This window comes from Nipponia nippon, unplaced genomic scaffold, assembly GCF_047370975.1.
Source record: "Nipponia nippon isolate SJK-2023a ecotype South Korea unplaced genomic scaffold, ASM4737097v1 scaffold_5, whole genome shotgun sequence".
NCBI lineage: Eukaryota > Metazoa > Chordata > Aves > Pelecaniformes > Threskiornithidae > Nipponia > Nipponia nippon.
The window spans coordinates 77,003,337-77,025,117 of NW_028262369.1; the positions used below are offsets into that span (position 1 = coordinate 77,003,337).

General features: G+C 45.9%; 1 protein-coding gene across 1 annotated transcript in view; it reads right to left on the reverse strand.

Moving 5' to 3' along the window:
* Positions 1 to 5,449: 5,449 nt before the first annotated feature.
* The window catches only part of MAP3K20 (mitogen-activated protein kinase kinase kinase 20), a 93,658-nt gene continuing 77,326 nt past the window's right edge, over positions 5,450 to 21,781 (reverse strand). The window contains exons 17-20 of the mRNA XM_087730481.1: positions 13,444 to 13,560; positions 11,854 to 11,928; positions 10,683 to 10,833; positions 5,450 to 6,436 (exon numbers count right to left, since the gene is read on the reverse strand). Of these exons, the coding sequence (XP_087586607.1) occupies positions 5,757 to 6,436; positions 10,683 to 10,833; positions 11,854 to 11,928; positions 13,444 to 13,560 (1,023 nt within the window). The 3' untranslated portion in view covers positions 5,450 to 5,756. The remainder of the gene's footprint in view (positions 6,437 to 10,682; positions 10,834 to 11,853; positions 11,929 to 13,443; positions 13,561 to 21,781) is intronic.

The window sequence follows — 21,781 nt, forward strand, 5'->3', positions numbered from 1 at the left end:
CTCTGAGATGTTCAGCTCAAATGCCCTGTGTTTACACGTACTCAAACGTGGTCTTGGCAGACCCTTATTAGTGTTATTGCCGTAATAGACTTCTCCTCCATAACCTCTAACTTTTTGCAACAAACTGGCTTGAACTGCTAAGCTTTGGCACTTCATTAGATAAGAAAATTATGTAAAAATCCTTCTATGGTGGACACATATACAGAAAATAATTCTGTCAGATGTAATTTTCAGAGGTAGCACAGCTATTTGGTTCCATTTTAGTGACGTGAGATGTCAGGAGGTCTCTCGGTTTGGGGTTTTTCCACAATTAGAAAAGCAACTGCCTGTCTTTCCCAGCCTAAAGTAATAATAATAATAATAATAATAATAATTAGGTCAAAGTGCATTCTCTAGCACAGTCAAAAAAAAATCAAGTGCTTATCTTTGATGCATGGTCCAGTATTCTTGGCAGCAAGTTTAGAATAAGTCTTAAAATACTTGGGGTTTGATCCTCAGCAGCACCAGCTGAGCTGGAGAGGAGGACAGTGGTAAGGGGTGCCCTGGCCAGGGGCTGTTGCTCTGAGTGTGTGTGTCAGGGGGGGCCACAGAGGGTTTGGGCAACTTCTGCTCCTTAAATCAGCTCAGCAAGCTGCCAGATCATGGTCAGCTTATGGGGTTTTGCTGTGTGCCCAGGGCGGGTGGCATTGCTGTCAGACATGGCCAATTGCTAGAAAATAATCAGCGGGAGCAGGTTAGAAAGAGCAAAACTGCAGTAGCAAATATTTTCTTTAAAAAGTAAACAATGACCAAAACCACCTATCCCCATTTCACACCGATCTCAGCAAGAAAGCAGGTTCTCATGGGGCGTTAGCTCAGCCGTGGCAGCGCTGGGGGGAGGCGCGAACGGCCGCTCTCCCCTCCCAGCTGAACAGGAACTGGGTTTGCTTTCTCTAGCATTTCACAGAAATAATGAACCAGCAGCAACACCACCTGTGAACCCAAGCCCTGAAAAGCAGTGTTCCTGGGAGCATGGCAGTGTTTTGTCCGCTGGCATGGCATCACTGAGATCCGGGTGTAGATGCGGAGACAGAGGGGCCATTGGCGTCCCCCCTGCTACAGGCAGGTCTCAGCAGCATCAGCGCAGAATGACCAGGTCCTACAGTCATCCCATCCCACCCCACCTGGTCAGTATGACCAGATACCCCCAGCACAAGGGTACAGTACACCGTGGCGACAGTCAGGCTGAACCCTGGGCAGCTGCGTTCCCCAGCAAAATGGGGTCGGACAGCCACCCCATCTCCCCTCTCTGACCATTACTTCTCTTCATCTTCCTGACGAGTGCAGCACAGGCATAATGTTTTGGTATGTGTTTTGGAATCAATAGGAGGCCAAAGCAACAACTAGAAATGTTGCAAGAGAGAGATTACAGTGCAGCCCAAATCAGTCACTGAGCTGGGTGAAATTCCTGTCCAGGCCATAAAAAGTGACCTCTGCAACTCCACTGCCCTGGGGTGGATTGACGGTCTACTCATGTCACAAAAGGTTAGGGTGAGGAACAGCCTGGGGTTGCTTATGATTTTGGGGACCCTTGGACTGTTCAGTGGGCTGTCACCTCTGTGACAATCATCCTTCTATGAATTTGCAAAGGCTCCATGGGAAAAGGAAGGGCTTGTGTGATGGGTTGAGCTGGGAGATGAGTTATTCTGCCGTTTCATCCTCTCCTCACCCAGGCAGATGAGCAGCTACAAAAGCCCTCTCAGCAGCTCTCCCCCTTTCAGAAATGCCTTCGGCTCTGTCGAGCAAGTTGCATGTGGGCAGCCCCCTCGAGCCCTGGCTGCATGTGAACAAAAGCGGTCTGTGTTTGCAGGACTGGGCAATGTTTTTGCTCCAGGGAGTCTCACATTCATGTGCTGCCTGCTGTGCTTAGGAGCAGAGTTTCACGGGTGCTGGAACTGCCAGCTGGTTTGCAGCACAGCACCACACATGCCTCCGACCTGCAAGACACGGGGAACATGCGCCTTGAGAGGGCAGTTGCTTGGCCCCTTCCCCGTGCAGCACGGCGCCAGGCTGCTGGGCTGGCTGCTGGTCCCTCTGCGGAGCGGGTCCCCAGGACACTTGCCTCTTACGACCAGTCCCTCTGATGGCAGCAGCAAGTACCCCAGCGCTGCTGGGGTACTTTGTGTACTTAGGAAGCCAATATCCACTAGGGTCAGACCCAGCTCTGGGACATCTTGCCAAGCTAAAGAAGAATGATTTCTAACCTCAGTGTTAAGTGCCTGTTCTCCATCCTCCTGTTTTTCTTTTCTTTTCTTTTTTTAAAGACATGCTTAGGTATATGGGAAAGACAAAAAAAAAAAAAGTTTAAAAAAATTGAACCACACGTTTTGTTGGCAGAAAAAGAAAGAAGTCTGAGCATCATTTTTGCTCATACCATGAGGACGTCAGCTGCGGGGGGAAGCCTGTAAGGTTTCAAAAAACCAAGGACCGTAATGCTGAGGTTAACCTGCTCTTCCTGTCTGAGCTGAGCACCGCTTCCTCCCTCCCAGCCCGCCGGCTGGGTTAAGAACTAAGGCTGGAGAGACACTGCTGTTCACCCTGAAACCTTTCTGCCATTTTCTGGCATCCCGAGGGAGCTAGGCAATTCTTGTGATTCCACAAGATCCAGAGTAAAATGTTGCCAAATGAACAAACAGATTCTGTGTAGGCTCTGACAGTCAGAGTCTTGCATTTTAATTAAAAAAAAAAAAAAAAAAAGGAAATTTGTATCTGATTTTGTAAACATTCTCCCCATTGGATGCAAATACTCACTCACTTTGGATGTCCAGTTCTGAATTTGCCTTCATGAATTCTCTGCTATTTTTCATCATCCATTCCAGCAGCTATCCTGGAGATGGCTCCTATAATTCAGAGCATTTTAAACTGTAGAAAAAGAAAACGCAGGTACCTTTTGGGGATTAAGAAAACAGCAATATCAGTGCATGGAGATACGAAGACAAAGAGAAAGGAGAGCCAGGAAAACAAGGGGCGGCTCTACAGCAGCGATATTTTGTGCCACTTGCAGTCAGCCATGGAGGGCGGGTGTAGCACTGCTGACGATATGTGTATGGATGGAGGGCAGTGTGTCCAGCTCGTAGTGTGGAAATCTAGACATACTGGTACTTAAATATGATTGGCTTTAACGGACTTGTAAGAAAACCCTAAGAAAATGCAGCATGGCTCCTTTCCAAAGAGCAGACATGTGCTGAGGTGTAGCTGCCCAAGACAGTCTGATTTTCCACGTTGCTGTGCACGGTCTTCTAGCTGTGTGTTGGTAAAACGTGGAAATAAATTGCTTGACTTTGTAAAGTACTGGGGGGTGAAAATGTAAGCACATTTTGACTTATACTGAATTATTACCGAGATAGGGAGTAGCCACATTAAGAGTGATAAAAATGAGATGGAAAACTAGATAGATCTTGCTGACACTTTTTTTTTTTTTTTTGACAAGTTCACTCACTGTTGCTTTAACCAGCAATGCTGGTGCAGCAAGAGGATTTCTAATCAGTCACTACTGCATGATTGTTTACTTTTAACAGGCATGATCAATACCATCCACTCCTCCTTTAAATGCTAATGAACACTTTAATACAACAGATGTGGACAGACAGTACATTGCAGATTAAAATTAGGCACAGCATTAAATTGCTGACAAACAGCAGAGGAATCCTGCTGGACATCTTGACAGCCAACCACAGGCAGCTGATAAATCTTGAATTGCCACAGTGTCTGCTGGGTAGGGCCTTGTTTTCAGGCTTGTACAACTACACAGCCATCCTCATCACCCTGGAAGAGAAATGTACCCTTCCAAACTCTTGCAATTTCTTTCTAGGATTTGTGCAGGCCCAACCGTGAAACAAGATCTCGCTTCCTGAGATGGATATCCAAATTTTAATAACACAAGCACATTTCTAGCAAGTGCTCTCAGGTGCAGTTACTTCCAGCTGGTATCCTCCAGCCCATGTGGGTCATGGCAAGAAATGTTAGGGAAGGATCCCCAACCTAGACAAAATGCCAGTCTCCCGCTAAGTTGTGACAGAGAAACATCCAGTGGTGGATTGTCTGTGTCCCCCAAATTAGTTGTCAGGTTCAGTAAACCAGGGCCAGAAGCTGGGTTACCAACTAGCTTTCAAGCAGTTTGAATCCACAAGAATGTGACAAGCTTTGTTATCACAGAGCTTCATGTGCAGCCCCATTCACTTCCAGGTAAAGCTTCTTACTATTTTTTCTGCTCTTAACTGTTGTCAGAGGAAAAGGTGCTTAAATGACAGAGACTGAATTCCTGACACCTGGTATCAGGTGTGTCCTGCTCCATAGGTTTTGGTGGACCCTGTCCTGAATTCATGAAATGTGAGTCCCCGTTCTGATAGGTATTGGGAAACCCACCACGGGGCTCAGCCTCATTGGGGCTGGTGGGAATCAGAGGGAGGAGAGCTACATGTACCCCCAGCAGTGGCCTTTGTGTGGAGCTGGGAATTTCTATGTCCTTTTCAATGTCCAGTGACGGGGCTATGGTGATAGGGCTCATCGAAGGGGTGACACGCCAGCAACTCCTCCAGCATTGCTCACAACTGCGTGCCAGCAAGCACCACTTGGCATGAACGGTATGTAGCATCTTGTTCAAAGGCATCTCTAATTTACAGTTTCTTGGCTTTCAGAGACTACCATGCGTTGCTTTGGGTTCAGCTTCCTTTATCTGTTTCTTCCTTTTTTTTCCCCCTCTTGCATCTTGGGAAACCCTAACTTTTTTTTTTTTTTTTCCTTTTTAATTGTGTGAAATCAACTTGGAGTGAAAAGGCCAAGAAGAAACTTTCTGATGACAAGTGAGTCTACAGCTGTGTCTTTGTTCTCGGTGGAGCTAAAGACCACATTAATCAGAAACTTTGCTGACCTTGTCTTTACTACCTGAAGACTGAAAGACAAAAGCAACACAGTCTGGCCACATTTAAAAATTCAATTAAAAAATGCCTGCTGCCCAGGGATAAACATTGTCATAGACCTCAGTGGGGTTAGATGTAACTATGATAAAGGCACTGCCTTTTTCTCCCTCTATTTTTATTTTTTCCCCCAAAAGAATAAAGCCTAGTTTTTGTATCTCCTTCTGATTATGACAACTGTGTATGTGACAGACTGTGTTCAGTGGTCTTTTAGTAAAGAGCGAGGTGAGAAATTCCTGAGAGGGGATGGCTGGAAGAGGGAAGCTGGAAGTGGAGAAGTGAAGCTACTGCAGTGGACCTGAAGAAAAATCTCCCTGCGTTCCTGTTTTGTCAGACTATGCTGGTCTGATAAAAATACCACCTCTTCCTATAGCCCTGGCAGAAGCAGACTGAACAAGGGGTGAGGAGATCCTGCTCAGAGTCAGACTTGGCATCTGGAGACATAAGCGAGGCAAAGGGAGATGTAGCAGGACAACTTCCCTAAGGATGAAACAGAGCCTTTCGTTACGGCACCCAGCTGTGCCTTACTGATTTTATTATTGAAATATTAAGCAAATCAGTGCATATCCAGTCAGCTGAGAACACGAGCAGCCAAAGGGAGGGGAGAAAATCAAATGAAGTCCCTCGGTGCTGGCCGTGACAGGAGGAGAGGCAGGCAGCTCTCCCCTTCTGCTGGCAGGCTCCGGCTGCGCTGGCCAGCGAGGGAGGTGGCGTCTGGGCTTCGGTGCAGTGAATTAAATAGTAGCAGGCATATCTTCTCTAGGTTGAACGTTCAGTTAAATAAAGGGGAAAATTCCTCCCTTAGAACGTCCTCCGGCCCCGCCAGCTCCCCCTGGGCCTCTCCTTCCCCGGCTTGCCAGTGCTCTGCCTGTGGGGCTTCTTTGCATGCTGCACCTTTATCCACCCGCCCTCACTGAGTCTGCTCTCCCCTTCGCCCCTCCTGGGCTCGCTGTCGCCCTGCGGGGGCATGCCCGGGATGGCCTTGGCCTGGGGAGGGGTGCGGGGGTACCTGTGGTGCTGGGAGGCCGGGGGGGCCGCTGGCGAGGAAGTCCGGCAGGCTCTTCCCGAGTGCCGAGGGGGCACCGGGGAGCTGGTCCCGCTGTGTCGCCCGTCCGAGGAGCTGCGGGAGTTACCGCTGTGCGAGGCATTTCTGCCTTTGCCGGCAGACCTGTCCCTCTCCGAAGGGGTGTCGGAGGCTGTGCTGGAGATGCTGCTGCCTTTCGAGTTCAGGTGCAGATTCGAGAAGTTTCTCACCAAACCGTGCGAGAGGGGAGAGGAGTTTCTGGAGTGGCTGATGGACGTGAACTGGTAATTGACAGGACCACGTGTCCTCCTCACGGCAGCGGCGTAGGAGCCCTGGTTGTGAAGGTAGGGCAGGTAGTGGGTGATGGTGGTTGGGCTGTGGGGGTGGCCGTGCTGGAGAGAAATGGCTTTTGCTATTTGCTGCATCCGCAGCGTCTGCATCCACTGGCTGTCGATGCCTGGCAGGGAAATGGAAACGGAGTCAGGTTTCTGTGAATTGATGGAAAACTGCTCTCTGGTTTACCAAAGGTGTGAGGTTAGGTACCAGGGTTTCTCTCTGAAGAACCTTGACATGACTCAAACCACCCTTTCCCTCCCAACCTCTCAGCACATAGTCCTAGGTTTGAGTATGTTCAACATTACGAACATAATGTTGGACTTTTAAAATAGCAAGTGATGCAAATATTTCTGATGCCAGTGCAGATTATGGAGCTTAGACTAGAAGGCACTTACTGAACCATCCATTTGGCTGTTCAGGTGGGTTCCCACTCCCAAGTGCCTCCCAGTGTTTTTAACACAACCTGGTTTTAAACCTTTCCTGTCATGCTCTTGGCAGCCTTGGCAGATTTCTCCACAGCTTTCATTGAAAAAGAGCCTGGAGACCTCCAGAGCAGGCATGGAGCAGGCACTCCAAGGTGCTGGCACCGCTGCAGCATCGCCCTCCACCTGTGCCTCTCCCATCCGGCACAGTTGCGCTGCTTGCAGCCGAGTGCAGAGATGGAGGCGGTGCTGACTCCAGTGCAAACCGCTGCTACGGCAGCCAGACTCACCTCCTCTCGCTCCATTTTCTCTTCGAACTGCTACACACTACAACAAACGGAGCCACTTCAGTTATTGCTATAAATTCAGAAGCGAATCCACTCTGCATGCTCCAGATACTGAGTCTAAGCCCCAGCTACACTGCTCCATCCAGCTCCACGCAGAAAATCAGCTCTTTATGTGGAAGAGCCAGTGAGGCAGCAGGCTTCAGCCAGGATAGCCCAGACAGTGCTTAACTGTGAGCAACTTGGGGTATTACAGTTCCCTCACACCTACTGTCACAGCCCCAGGGTCATAACAAAAGTTGTAGCTCCCAGAGATCAGACTGAAGCGCTTTTGAAAGTCAGTCCTGTGGTTTGCATGAAAGCCTGTAGCAAATACAATAGTTGTAAATTTTCCATTTGAACTGTGAGGGCTGCCTGGTTTGCTACTTTATGGGTAGAGCAGAGACCAGGAATTGCTCTTAATCGAGGCCACAGCTCTGGTCAAAAACCCATGGGGAGCAGCTTAAATAATTTTGCTCTAGAGAGACTTGAATGATTCATCCTTACAGATTGCTAATATCATTCCAACAGGAAAGCATAACCCCACCAGCTTGAAGCAGCATAAATGCGACCGAAATGTTATTATCTTCAACAGAGGACCCCAGCTCCTCTCTTGCCTTTCTCTGGTTTTCCAGGGAAAGACTCCCTATGCCATGGGCCCTCTGCCTCTTGCTGCAATGCTGCATTGTGGGAGCTGGGTAGCAGCTCTGTCCTCGTTAGGATTGCTCCTGTTAAGATGTAATGGATGGTCCCTTCCATTCCTCCTTTCCCCAGACTTTACTTGAATCCCAAGAGATTTAAATCACTTCAACTTAATGTCAAATATGTCAAAAGGAAACTGTCTTTCCTGTCAAAGTGCGAGTGTGACACCGCCACAGCAGATAGCTCCGGCTGCACTGAGAGATGAACCTCCTTTCACAGAAAGACAGATGGGAATTGCCTTCTCTGCTTCTTAACCTCCTGGAAAGTCACAGTTTCAAAACAAACATGCATGCTGAAATGTACTTGCTAGACACTATCTCCTCTGCCATTCCCCTGTGCCCTCCTACCAAGGCTGTGAATGTAAAACACAGACCTCATAAACCTGGAAGCAGCAGGCTCAGGACTTGAGTTTGGGTCTTCATTTGTTGTCAACTCTCAGGTGGCCACCACATGCCCTGTGGGACCAGTGCTGAAGCTGCCCTGAACAAGGGGCTCCCTTCAGCATCTTCGGGCTGTTCAGTCCCTGGGCCAGCCGTGGTCGCCAGCCCAGGGACCAGCTGCCCAGCAGGGACCTCCCACTGTGCCCTGGGGGGCTGCCTCTCACCTCCCGTGGGCTGGGGGGCTTCTCCCTCATATGGTCTCTGAGCCACTGAATCAAATGGCCTATGTGGCAGCCCACAGCAGTAGCATCTTCACTGCTGGTTATTTTAGCCTCTTAGACACGTATTACCCTCACCTTTGTGCTTGGATTTGGTGGTGTTTTAAACCTGGGGTAGGTGGCCTGGTAAAGAAGACAGGCCAGAAGCTTTGCTGGAGCTGAGGCACAACCTTTAGACTGGCTGGTAACCCACCTCCTCTGAACTGTGCCTATTCACTCGAGTGCTGACAGTACATTAGTGCCTTCGTGTAACTCCTCCGTGTGCCAAAGGGACAGACAAGCTCTCCCACCGCTCACCGCAAAAAAATGAAAGTGTCTCAGCTTACTGTGGCAGAGCCAACCTGTGAAGATACAGCACCACACTTTGGTATGGCTGTATGGCTCATCACCCTGAAACCAGGGTAACCTCCATCAGCAGAGCTGATCTGCAGTGAAGATGTATCTTTTAGGACATACTCTAGGTCCCATCTGCATTACAGAACACAGTTGTGTTGCAAATGGATCACAATTGCTTAGGAATAAGAGAACCCAGTTTAGATGTGTCTGTAGTCTAAATCCAGCACCTCTCAATTCACAAGGCCATTCTTCTACATTTGGCAGTAATGTACAAAATTGGAGAAGTTCACCCTCTGCTGACTGGTATCTTGTTCCAGCTTCTGTGCTGCCCCTCAGCTGTCCCAACCCAACCATTTCTGCAGCCCTACTGTGAACTCAATCAGAAAAACAGCTTTGGATAACAAACACATTTACAAAAGGAACAGCAGGTCTTAAAGGCAGAACTGTGCTAGAGTCAACCGAGTTGACTTTGACTATGTCAGCAGCATACTTTAGTTAGGAAATGAATACTGCAGTGTAGAGCCCACTGTATTATTAAATGTATGTCACTGAACAAGTCAAGCCCCAGAGGCCGTAACAAACACTATTCCAGAAGTCAGATAATGATAAACCAGGGCTGGCTCAAACAGACAGGCTGAGCTGTGGAAGAAGAGCACAGTGGGAAGACTTCCACTCTTCCTCACAGCAGAGCGGGATGTCAGGAGCACCTATGGGGTCTGCCAGGCTAGCAGCATGTGTCAAAACAGCGTATTGCCCACAGGGGACTTTTTGCCACCACACATGCAGCTTCTGAGGCTACAGCCTTGATATGTGTGTGTCCCCTGCAAGAACACTGGCCAGAGCAAGAGCAATCTGCACCCACACATCTCTTCCAGGAGGTGCCCTGTATCCAAGCACATCTGTGCAAAGCTGGCTGTGTGCTGGTTGGCCAAGAGCAGGAGGAAAGAGCTGGCCGAAGCACTCCTGCTGAGTTTGGGTTGCAGGGAGAGAAAGCCAGGATAAAAGCTGCTGAAAGCACTGGCTCCTGAAATCCTCAAAACAGCTGTGGAAAACTCCATTATTCCCAGCAGATAGAGGGTAGAGATGTGTGAGATTGCCTCCTTTCCCAGCAGGTGCCTTCCTGACATCCTGGTTGAGAAACACATCTTCACCCCAGGCCTTGCACACTTTCTGTGGGTGCTATAATTCAGTCCAAATCCTTTTGCTGTGACAATACGCTTGGCTCCACAAAGCTGAGCACTCTCTTGTCTTGGTGAAGAGGGACAGATTTGGAAGAGAAGGGCAGACTTGCTGGCTGATCCCACAATCCAGCATCCACAAGCAGACTTTGGAGAAGAGCGGGCCTGCTGTCGTGGAAAGGCTACCATGGATGTGTACACATATGCCAACAGAGAGGGCAAGAAGCCTGGACCATAGGCAGAAACACCTCTCCCAACGACCTCCTACACTGGAGGGGATCAAAAGGTTGACCCAAAGCCGACCCAAGGAAGAGGTTGAAAAAGTGTCAGGATTTAAGGCTGCTTACGACTGGAAGATGTGAAGCATTCAGGGTTTTGGAGCAGAAGGATCTGAGCTCTATGTCTGCTGTTGATGTGCAACTGCAAGTGACTACAGTAAATGAAAGATTTGTAGCTAATCACCATGGACTGCTTCCAGCATGCTTCCTATGGGAGCATACAGGTCATCCTCCTTAAATCACACTGTGATATAGAACACATTACTACCCAAAGTTTAGCCTTTAAGCTAAGTCAGACATGCCAGGGTGCTCCTGCATGCATCTGTGAAGACATCACAGGGACCACAATGCCAGCCGACTCTGCAAGATGTGCTCTGTTGTTGGAACAGAATAATGGCATTCACTTTTTGCTGTTCTCCCCGTATGTGCCTTGCCCACGTCAGCAATGAAGTTCGTGCGTACTGACTTACTTGAGTTGGATCTGCTCCGTGAATTTCCCTCCGAGTTGGGGAGCGAGGTCTGTATCACAAGCTGTACTGTCTCAACCTCGTCCTGCGCTTTCACCTTGCTCCAGCAGATAGCTTGGATGTGCCTGGTGCTTTTGGGAGCTTTAACGTCACTCTGCTCAGGAAGGACACAACACACATGAGGACGTAACGCACATGAGGACGTAACAACACACAACCCACTAAGCTCTCCTACGAGGGAACTTCCACTAGTGCCTGGGCGGCAGCAGCGTTTTCAATATAGAGTCTGTTTTGCAAAACCACTTAGCCAGTTCTCAAGTATTTTTAGACTCTAGATAATTTTGGCTGGTATTTTGTGATTATGCTAAAAATGTGGTAGTGAATAACTGTTTCAATTCATGTACCATGTGGAGGAAAGATCTGAAGGCCTTCCTCTACAAACACAAAAATATATTTGACTAGTTGTATTAATGTGAGCGTCAAGTGGGCAGTGCTTTCTGCAGGTATTCTTGCAGGGGGACCCTCCACAAAGCCTTCCTGGAGTATCAAGCTCTTCAATTTGCTGTTAAGGGCCTAGGACTCCTGTGAGAAACTTCAGGCTGAAAGAAAACTACTGTTCTTCACTTCTGAGACAAGCAAGCAAGGTCCAGGATTTCCCTGTCCCTCCATCACTGCTTGAATCCTTGCTCAGGATAGAGCTGGAATCTCAATTATTAGCCTCCTTGTGATGCACAGCATTGGTCTTTATAAAAACTCTTTTTACTAAGGCTAATTTCTATCACATTGAATTGTCTTCTGGGTTTTATTTTATCTTATTTTACTCTTGACTTCTCATTTTCTTTCTTCTCCTGTTGCTTCTCTGCTCTCCTAATTAGCACTTCATTGAAAAAGTGAAAAACAGTCTCTTCAAGTAATGCAAACAACACTGACCATTACACTTCAAGCAAAAGGAGTTTTCGTCCTTGAGAGAAAGAGCCGTCCCAGGCAGCAGGCTGAGGATATTGTCTCTGTAAACCTCATTCAGCTTTTGCTCTGAACTTTGGATTTTACAATTAATTACAGGCTGCTGAGACTTGATTATAGGATATAACAAAGCCAGAGGATGCTATTTCCACACCTCCCATGTAGGTTTTATCGTGCATAAACAATTTTTTATTTGTTTCTTAGAGCTTACCTCATATGTAACAACATATTCTACAGACTGGTGTTCTTCTATCCCCACAATCCATTTCTCCATTACAAATGGTGGCTGAAAAAAACATGGTGGGAGTTTTATAAGGTGCTCTTCATCTCCTGACTTGTTTCTGAAACACCCCAAAGATATTTTCAACATTTGCCTTTTTTCACCCGTCTCCATATTGTTAACATCGATACTTTTCCTAAAGTCTTAGGAGACAAAGCAATATATTTTGGAATTATTTACTTCCTTGTTTACAAAAGGAAACTGAGAAGAGATTTCTATAAATAACAGACAGTAGGTAAGACAACATGGAATGTTTTCATGGGGGCACAAACCTTTCTCATTTTTGGGCATGTACAGTTTTTTTTCTGCTAGACTTACAGAGGCCAGCAAGAACAAATATCTAGAGATTCTCAGAGATATTCCCTGACAGATATAAAAATGTTCAAGTATGTGAAAAGTTAATGTTATTGTATCTAGTTATTAGTTTATTTAACTTTAAGCTTTTTTTTTTAAAGGAAAAAATTAAAATGTCCAGGATGAAAATTAAACAGAAAACTATTTTGCAACAAAGTAACAATAATAATTATTTTAGAAATCACAAGTGTTGTTCCAGAAATCACTAACTATAAAAATAATATTAGCATAAATTAAATATGAGAATATTTTTTTGGAAAATACTCATATTTTCACATTTTCCTTAAAATTCTCACTGTTGAGAATCTGATTTTCAGTTTTTACTTTAGAAAAAATAACCAAAGGTTCCCTCAAAATTTTGCCTAAAAAATTCACAGTTAAAAGCATTCAGGAGTTTGGGGGCTTTTATTAGTGCACATTAGAGCGGCATTGTAATTGGTAATCAAGCTGTATATTTTTTCATTTAGAAATTTATTTTGTTAGCTATTATCAAGTGGAGCATATTAATAAAAACAAACAATTAAAATAACAGCAAACAGAAAACCCTCTGCATTAACAAAGCTTCTGCTGCTTACAGTAAAAGCAGTCTACGTGCTGGCTGGTAAATATTTACAGGCAGGTTCTGAAATGAGGTAAAATGCCCAGTGACACTGAATTGCAGATGTTCAGTGCTGTACTGTCTGTTCATGGGTTTCAGTCTGTGGAACCCATCGTTGCATGAAAGAGGGAGTTTTAGAACCATGTAAAAGTTCTAAAACCATGTAAAAAAAAAAAAAAAAAGACAGAGGAAAAAAAAACCCAGACAAATCACATGAAGTTTCAAACTGGAACATTTAAATCACTTTCTTCTCTTCAAAAGGAAAGTAATTTTTTGAACATTCTTTTCTTTAAAAGGGGTAATAAATTCAGAGGATATAACATGGAATTAAAACAAGAAAATATAAATTAGCTCCTTCTCTTATTTTTCTATTGTTAACATTATTGTCAGCTTAAAAGAGAACCAAAATACCTAACTCCTATTATGATACAAACCTGTTTAAAATGTGCATTTTATTTAAAAGCTGTCAAGAGATTGAGCTTCCGCAAGCACAAAAGTCGACTGCTGTGGTATTTTAATGTCTTTGTTTGAGATCTGTGAATTCGTGAAAGCTTTAAGGCTGTAAATACCTTTGTCATCTTTAAAATCTCTACATCAGGTAGGTTAGTGTTGAATGTCACATCTTTTATGTAGGTTATTGCAATTTCATCCCCATCCATCTCCATGTACATTTTCCATTTACAATCCTACGAATTATAAAAAAAAGAATGCTGGATTGTTAGAATACAAATTAAAAAAAAAAGCCAAAATGAAACGAAATCTAAAGCCACAACAACTCAAAACCTTACCCTCAATATATGGGGGAAAAAAATAACCCAACAAGAAAGATAAGGAACATACACATATTTTAGGATATGCATGTTTTCCAGTAAAAGTGTTGATAATGGAAAACCCTCTGGTTCTCTTGTTCGCTCTCCTCTTAGCTCACCCTGAGAGACAGTCACCATGTTGACAGGTCTGGATGTCTTCAGAGGTGTGGATCCCCCGAAGGGCCCCAGGAGGACGGTGGCTTCACCCACCTGGACAGACAGCCCATTTGAGCGGGTGGCACGGGAGCTCTGCACACCCGCGTGGCGGTGGAGGCGCAGGGCAGCAGTGGGAGCCGTCACTCGGGGTCACACCAGTGCTGGCAGCCAGCCCCAAGGACATCTTCCCAGTGAACCCGGGAACAAATGACCAGAGGGTCTGCGAAACACCGTTAAGACAGTCGCTCAAATAATGGGCAAGAGGATGAGCTGGTTATTACAGCTCAATTATTTCAGATACTGAGTGCCCAGCGAGGCACTGAGCATCCTCCACTTCTGCTCACCTCCAATTGCACTACTAATTATACGCAAGCTCAGCTTAGAAAATAATCACAGTGAGTCTAATAAACCAAAGTAATGAAAGGTATCCTTAAATAATCCCATGAGCTGAACACAGGGCCAACATCCAACACTTTGCACAGTTGTGAGCCTGCAGAAGCCGACGGCTCTGGCAGCATCCCGCAGGACATCCCACACAGGCTGAGTGCTGGGACCAGGTTTCGAGCCTGTGGCCAGGGAGGCTCCCACTGGGGACATGCTTGTCCATGCTGCAAACCAGCCAACGTTTCCTGGTGTGCCTGGCAGGTGTTTTGGGGATTCGATACTGCCCGGTGCGCTGAGCTTCTCCAAAAATCAGTCCCCTGAGGGACAACAGGGCTGCAGTGAAACAAAGCGTCTCCATCGCCGTGCAGGCAGGAGGGGATCTGCCCTTCACAGAGACAGGAGCTCCTCCAGACATGCCAGGGGTTCAGAGGGTCTGTGTCCGCTGCACGCCGCCGGCCAGGCAGGCGCAGTCTCAGCGTTTGCGGGAGGCAGTCTTCTCAATTCTGCTCAGAAAATGCAAAAACTTTCAATGGGGACACAGATGGCCGCTTAGGGCCAAGGGCTTGCGTAAGCAGTTATTTGCACACACAAACGTACGGCAGCCTAAAAAGTATCCGTTTGCACATGCGATTATCTGCTAGTGTTTGCACGTGCATCTCTCATAAATGTAACGTAGGAGCTCAGCCCTCAGAAGTCTCAAAGCTTTCAATCAGGCATTGAATTGGCAATTCCCAGATAAAAGAAAACTGGAGTATAATCATTTCCGAACTGTAACAACAAATTATGCTTATGAAAGCATTTGCCCTGTGTGTCCATCTGTCCCCATTGAAAGAGTGGACATGTAAGTTGGTTTTCGCATCGCCCTGGTGCGAGTCTGAGCGATGGGAACCGCGGTCCAGTGGTCAGGGCACCGGATCGAGACTCAGAGGCACCGAGTTCATTTTCCAGTTCTGCCATCGGCTTCCTGCGCAACCTGATAAAGCACCGAAGTTGCCCTGTGCCTCCATTTCCTAATCATGGACTGTATCTCTTTGCACGTCCTTTTTCTGTCCTGCTTTTTCGGGCTGTGAGCTAACCCAGGATTACGCCTGCCTCTTCCCAGGTAGGTACAGCGCGATGCACCGGCACTGACGTCGGCTGAGAACCGTATGTGCTATGTATCTGAACAGCAACAGTGAAGCGAGTTGTCTTTGACTCCTCCTCGCCTCTCAAACTGTGCTCCTCTCCCTGCCCACACCGTCCTTGTTGCCAGACTTTTTTGCAGGACTTCCTAAATTCATGCTACACGGATTCCCTATTGCAGATCGAACCTGAGGTTAGAAACAAGATGCTTGGTGACATTTATAAGGTTTACAAAAACACCTGAGCCAAGAAAAGAATAAAACATTGACATAAAACGCTATCCTCCAGTTAATTCAGTGCATCTCCTGCCATGAGACCAGTGCCAAGCACCCGAGAGCCAGAGCTGCACCTTGTGCCAGGGCTCCTGTGCCTTCACGACTCAGGATTTTGTGCTGTTCACTCACATCTCCCTACAGACCAGATCTGGCAAATGTGAGCTCATCTTAATAAACAACATAAATCAAACAACCACCTCTAAAGAAAAGGCTGACAAGCTGTGCAAATCCAGGGTCTGGCAGGCAGTGGGCACCCGCCAGCGCCCGGCCCCTCACTGGACCCGCCGCACACGCAGGAGCCCTCTCCGTGCGGTAACAAATCAGGCTGCCCCACGCAGCTGTGGATGCATGAGCCCTGCACAAACACCGCCTTCCCCGGCTCCGAACTGCAGCTTCAGAGAAAGAAATACACTCTCCCGTCCTTCAAATCCAGCCCCCAAACCTTCCGTCCTCCTTGGCGTCCTCTCTCCCGCCACACTGAGCAGATACCAAAAGGGCAAATTACCACACTAAGCATACCCTCTCTGGTCACTCAAAAATAAGTGTCTCATTTTATTTGGAAAGGTTTTAATTTTGTGTTCTTGTAAAATTACCAGTGGAAAAGGGAAAGAGAGAGAGAGAAAGGGAAGGAGCGGCTGGGAGAAAAAGAGAAAATATAGAAGAGACAGAAGGAAAGAGAGAAGAAAGGAAGGAAAAGGAAGGAGGAAAGACAGCAGCTGGGTGACTTTTGAATCAAGGCACTTGGGAAATATCTAACATAAGTAGGTGGCTACTTGTCTTACAAACTTGGTAACCATTTTGTTCAACCACACCATAAATAACGCGAGATTCGTGTGCTGCAGAAAGGGACATATTTCCCTGTTTTCCAATCGAGTTCTACGTTCTTATTTAGCAACGAATAGGAGAGAGATGCTCAGCCACTTAAGCAAAAATTTGGCTAGAATAACCAAGTATACGTATTTCAATTCTTTGATGAATTGAAGCCATATGATTTCTTGGATCGAGACTACATTTAGTGCCAGATGTATGTGGGAAAATAATTTGGAAATGGCTTCTTCAAAATGTCTGGTTGATAAATATACTTACACAAGTCCTTCACGGAGATTTCCCTGGATATCTTGTAATTCAAGCATTAACATACCTCCCAATATTTACTGGCTAGGTTTTGATTTAAAGAAAGAATTTCAGCTTTTTGGTTTTTTTTAAAAAAATACCTAGTTTCAGAACTGAGAGGCACAACCAGCAAAACTTTGTGTGAAAAATATTCACGAATAACAATTTGATAAAGCCAATAAATCAGCAGCCTCTGCAAATGATTGTAGAAAAGAAAAGCAAATCACACATGTATTTTGAACCACTTCTCAGCTTCAAAACAGAAAATAAGAACACTTTAAAAATTAAGTCTCCAGCTTACTGTGGTATTCCAGGAATCGTTTTAAAATCAGTGGTTGCAATAAACTTTTTTTTTTTTAAGACTGAAGAAAAAATGGAAACGGCATTGTAGCAGGCAACTGGATATTAGAAGAAAAGTAAGATGTAATGCAAGATGAAACAAATATGAAAAAAACGTTGGTCATGCTGGTACTAAAAGTAGTAGCATGTTGATGATTTAGGTCCCCAGAAGCTCCTTTACATTCTTAGCTATTATCTATCTCAGCTGCTGAAACCTGCTGTTTTAAAGGCATTAGAGTTGAACATCTAGTGACAGCACTTGGGTTATTTATCATTATGTATCACCCTGCTACACTATATTTTATTATTCTGGATTTAAAGGAAGATAACACAATTATGGTTAATTTGCTTCTCTTCTTTATATATATAGTGTCATGACCCACCACAGCTTTGTCCCATGAGATATTTTTAACCAAAAAGAAATCCACAAGAAACTCTCCCTAAAAATTCCATTAATAACCTCTTGTAGCGTGTATAGGTTGCAGGGTCTGGAACTAAGAATGTTTTAATCTCTTCAGCAAAACAATGTCTCATAATGATGTACAGGACTATTGCTGCACTGATGAAGAATCATACATAATTCAGCACCTTTCACTTGGCACCACTGTGATATCCTCATTAGCAGTGGCTCACAGTGGCTGTCAGATGGTGTCCATGCGAATGCAGGCATTATATTGTCTTTGAGATGTGCAGCTGCTTCCATGACACTGCCAGTATATAAAAACATGACGCCAGTTTGTTTTATTTAGTGCTAAACCTTCCAGTTTGTAAAAACAAGGCTGACACAGAGCCTGACATGAGGCAGTGAAAATAATTAGCTCTCATTTTCTCAGCCTCCTATTTCCTTCTCCCCGCTGTGTTCTCTTTCCACTAAACCACCACATGTCAGTCGAAATGGGAGGCAATTAGTGGGCTCATTTCAGTCCCCACAACTGTGCTGAAAAGAAAGTATTTATGATGGCACAATGAACAGCTGAAAGATTAAATAACATTTGCCTTTTGAAAAGAAAATGACTTCTAGCTAAATGGGCAATTTTTGATTATTCTCAAACAAGCTTAGAGTAGTTGGTTTTTAAAATACAAGAAAGGAAAATGAGTCATTTTTAGGTGAAAGAATCAAATAAAACTTGACACAGTAATGCAAATAACTGATGTTTTATTGCAAAATATGTAAATGTGTTATACCCTTAACAATGGCTGGTGTCTCAGGTCAGGGCAGGCTGTTGCCAGCCAGGCTCCAGCAAGAGAAGGTGGCTCCACCGCCGGTTTTGTTTCAGCTGTGCAGGCAGAAAAAAACAGGGGCGGAGGGGAGGCCTTCCGAGAGAGATGGTCTTAAAACGTACAGAAACAAAGCAAGCGAAAGATATATTTATGTTATCAGTTGCCTGGGTGCCTCCTCCAAAAGCCGGAGCCCTTGCTCCTCCGCGAGGCAACAGGCACTGGCTGGCTGGAGCTTCGCCTGGAGAAGCACAAGGCCTTTTTAACATCTACGCAGGCCACCCGGCGGTACCAAAAATATCTGTCCCCTGACAGCGCCTTTCTTTAACATCCAGTGCTGTGAAGCTCCATGCTGCCATGGAGGGGAACATGATGGTAAATACTGGGTGCCACTACGTGCTGGGGGCTGGTGCCCCAAGAAGAGTGGGTTGCAGCAGCCGAGATGGAGAGCTCTGCAGTACCAGCGGTCCTGAGCCTTGCCGTAGCATTTACCAAAAGCCGCCCTTGCCATGTGATCAGAAGGAAAAGGGGATTGCTGCGGTTGCAGACATCATCATCCACACGAGCAGCCTGCCTGCAACAGCGGCATTGTAAAGGTGGAAGCATGAAAAACATGAGTCCCTTCCCCGAGGGCTGTGCGGCTGCCTTCCCGTGCTGCCTGAGCCAGCCCTGTCCTCCAGTGGCATTTCCCATAGACTGCTCGTGGGAACAACACGCTGGAGCCATGCAGGCACCACGTCCCCACCGACGGCAGGGTGGTACGTGGAGGCTACAGCTCACACATGGGGGCTTGCAGCCCTGCGGGACGTTGGCTGCGGGGACAAGGGTGTGCAGGAGCTCAGGACAGGCATGGCAGGGCCGCTGGACATGTCCTGCGCATGCCGGGGACAGAGGCTCCTCTTCCAGGCTTTTGTCTGGAGAGGACACGTGCCAAGCCTACAGACCACTGGGAACCTGTCTGTGCTTCTGCAGACGTATCCATGACCGAGGCTGTGTGCGTGAGAGACAACGCGTGGAAGGCAGCAAGTTAATTCAGAGTGGCCAAGGTATAAAAATAAAGCTTGAGATTAAAAAGTCTAGAAAGTCACGTGAGCAGATTACCTAGCTGAAAAGCCTATATGCCTCTTCAGGATGATGGAATAATTTCTGATGGGAATCCCCGGCTCAGCACTGCCTACACAAGGATTTTAAAAGGTGTTGGCTTGAGTTTGACCCCAGTTAGACGTGGATGCTACAGCTGGAGCAATCCCAGTGGAGGTGATGGAGTTATACCAGCTCCACCTTGTGTAAAAACAATATGTGGTCCAGAAAAGCTTCTTTGAAAGAAAATACAAGGAGCTCAGATCACCTGCACTAAACTTCTAGCACCCTACCACTGATCCACCTCCTTAGTGGACTACATTAACCAGTTCTTAACGATGCTGGTTATATTTAAATGTGGCTGTGGTTTTATTTTACAGCTTAGGTAATTTTTTTTTCCCTTCACAAGTATTTACCCCTTTACTGACTACTTATTAAAATAGGAGCAAATCTATGAAAATGGCACACAAACACAGCTACTCTGATTCTTGCACTGACTATTAGCCTTTAGTAGTGAAAGCATTGTGCTTTTAGATTCAATTAAAGAGAGAGGCTTTAGAAGATGAGGTTTTGAGATAAGGTTAAATAACCCCATGTTAGAAAGTCAAGGTACTTGCAGGTATCTTGCAAAGAAAGGGTCAGATAAAACCAATTCCTTTGCCAGCTTTACTACTGAAGTGGGTTAAAATACCTACAGAGCATGGGGAATATGTACAACTGAAAAACTACAAAACTGGAATTTTAAATTTTAGACCTCAGCCCTTGCTTTATTTTTTGCCACGTTTATAATGTGAGGAGTACTTTACATGGCAAATTAAATTGGTGATGTTACATCATGTCTGTCTGAACTAGGAATTATTTTTAAGAAAGCGAAGAAAGGGTTTATGAGTGTTGATGTAGTGGGAGGGTGGAGAGGAAGAAGCAGCAGAAATGGTCTCAAGCACTTGTGAAACTGCATTCCAGTTATGACGACTATTTCAGTACTGTTTTGTCTGGTACTGCCTGCATTTTGCCAGCCCAGGTTTCTCCACGTGAAGAGCTGGTCACAATGTCTCCCTAAAGTCACCTTAATATTATATTCACTTTTGTACTACACATTTAAATAACAGCATTAAAATATATCCCAGTTTGGATAGTCAAGGCTAGAAAATAGTTCACACAGTTAGCAGATGGTTTTGAAGAGGCTCTGCTCCTTACCTTGTCAAATGGATGGAGAGGTAACTGGGGAAAAATAAGGCAAAATGGTGAGCCATCTTCAAGGCTTTGTGTTTGGATGTAGGTCAGACTGTGCCACACTCAGTAAGAAATGAAAACATTCAAAGGCATGGTGAAATCTGCCCTTTTGAGGACCAAAACTAAAGAATGCATCAACAGGAGACAAAAAGACTGTGAACCATCCTTCTTAAGGGGTTGGGTGATTCATCAGTGCGGAGCCGACACAGCTCAGACACCTTTCCCTGATTGGGAAATTTTAATGAGCCACCTAGGATGAGAAAGCCATTGAAAATTCCCTCTGCCGTTCTGCGAATCAGCTCAAGCCACAATTGCCAGGGTTTGTTTTTTTACCCTCTTTGGTATCTTGGAGTTAATTGGTGTCCCCCCTCTTTTTTTTTTAATTCGTGGGAAAAAAATCATATAAAATGTCTAAATCTATCACCTTTCAGCTCAGTGGGAATTGTGTACAGAAAGGTCATTAAAAGGAGGTGAATGGAAGTAACCACATAACTCAAACTACAAGAGTTGGAAAAGAAATCTCTAAAAACCAGGTTAGCTTTGCAGTGCTCACTCCTGATGCATTCGGAGAGCACAAAGGTCAACGGAGCTTTCATCACCTCCAAAGATGCAGCTAAAAAGGGAAGGAAACTGTAATGAAATGACTGCATCTGTCAGCTGGTGGAAACCAACATAATCCCACTAGAAGATGCAGTTTAAATTAGATAACAAATCTGAGGCTGGTAAAGTCGCGTACTGGGAATTCAATGTTTCATTCAGTGTACAGACAAGGCTGAACATTCAAATGCCATCCTGAAGTATATTCATCAGGATCCTTGCTAAAAGGCACTGCCAAAGGCACTGCCATTCCTAAGGCCCTTATGTTTGTGCCTGCTTACGGAGAAGGTGCACTGGCTGTGCCGAGGGCACTCGGTGCAGTGCCTGGGAGAGGACACCTGTGCCCTGAGGAATCATCTTCACACCTGAGACAGTGCTGTGCTCTGACCAGCCAAACACATCTGAATTAACCTGCACCCCTCAAATGGTTTCTGGGTCCTGGACCAGCTCATCCAGGTCTTTTATGCCCTGTGGCATTGCGGTATGTCACGCTGCACGCCGAGGCTGCGCCCACACCAGAGCTTTCGTTCGGATCAGGAGCGTGATTTGTCCCGTGTGCCTGTCCTGTCCCATGCTTTGGC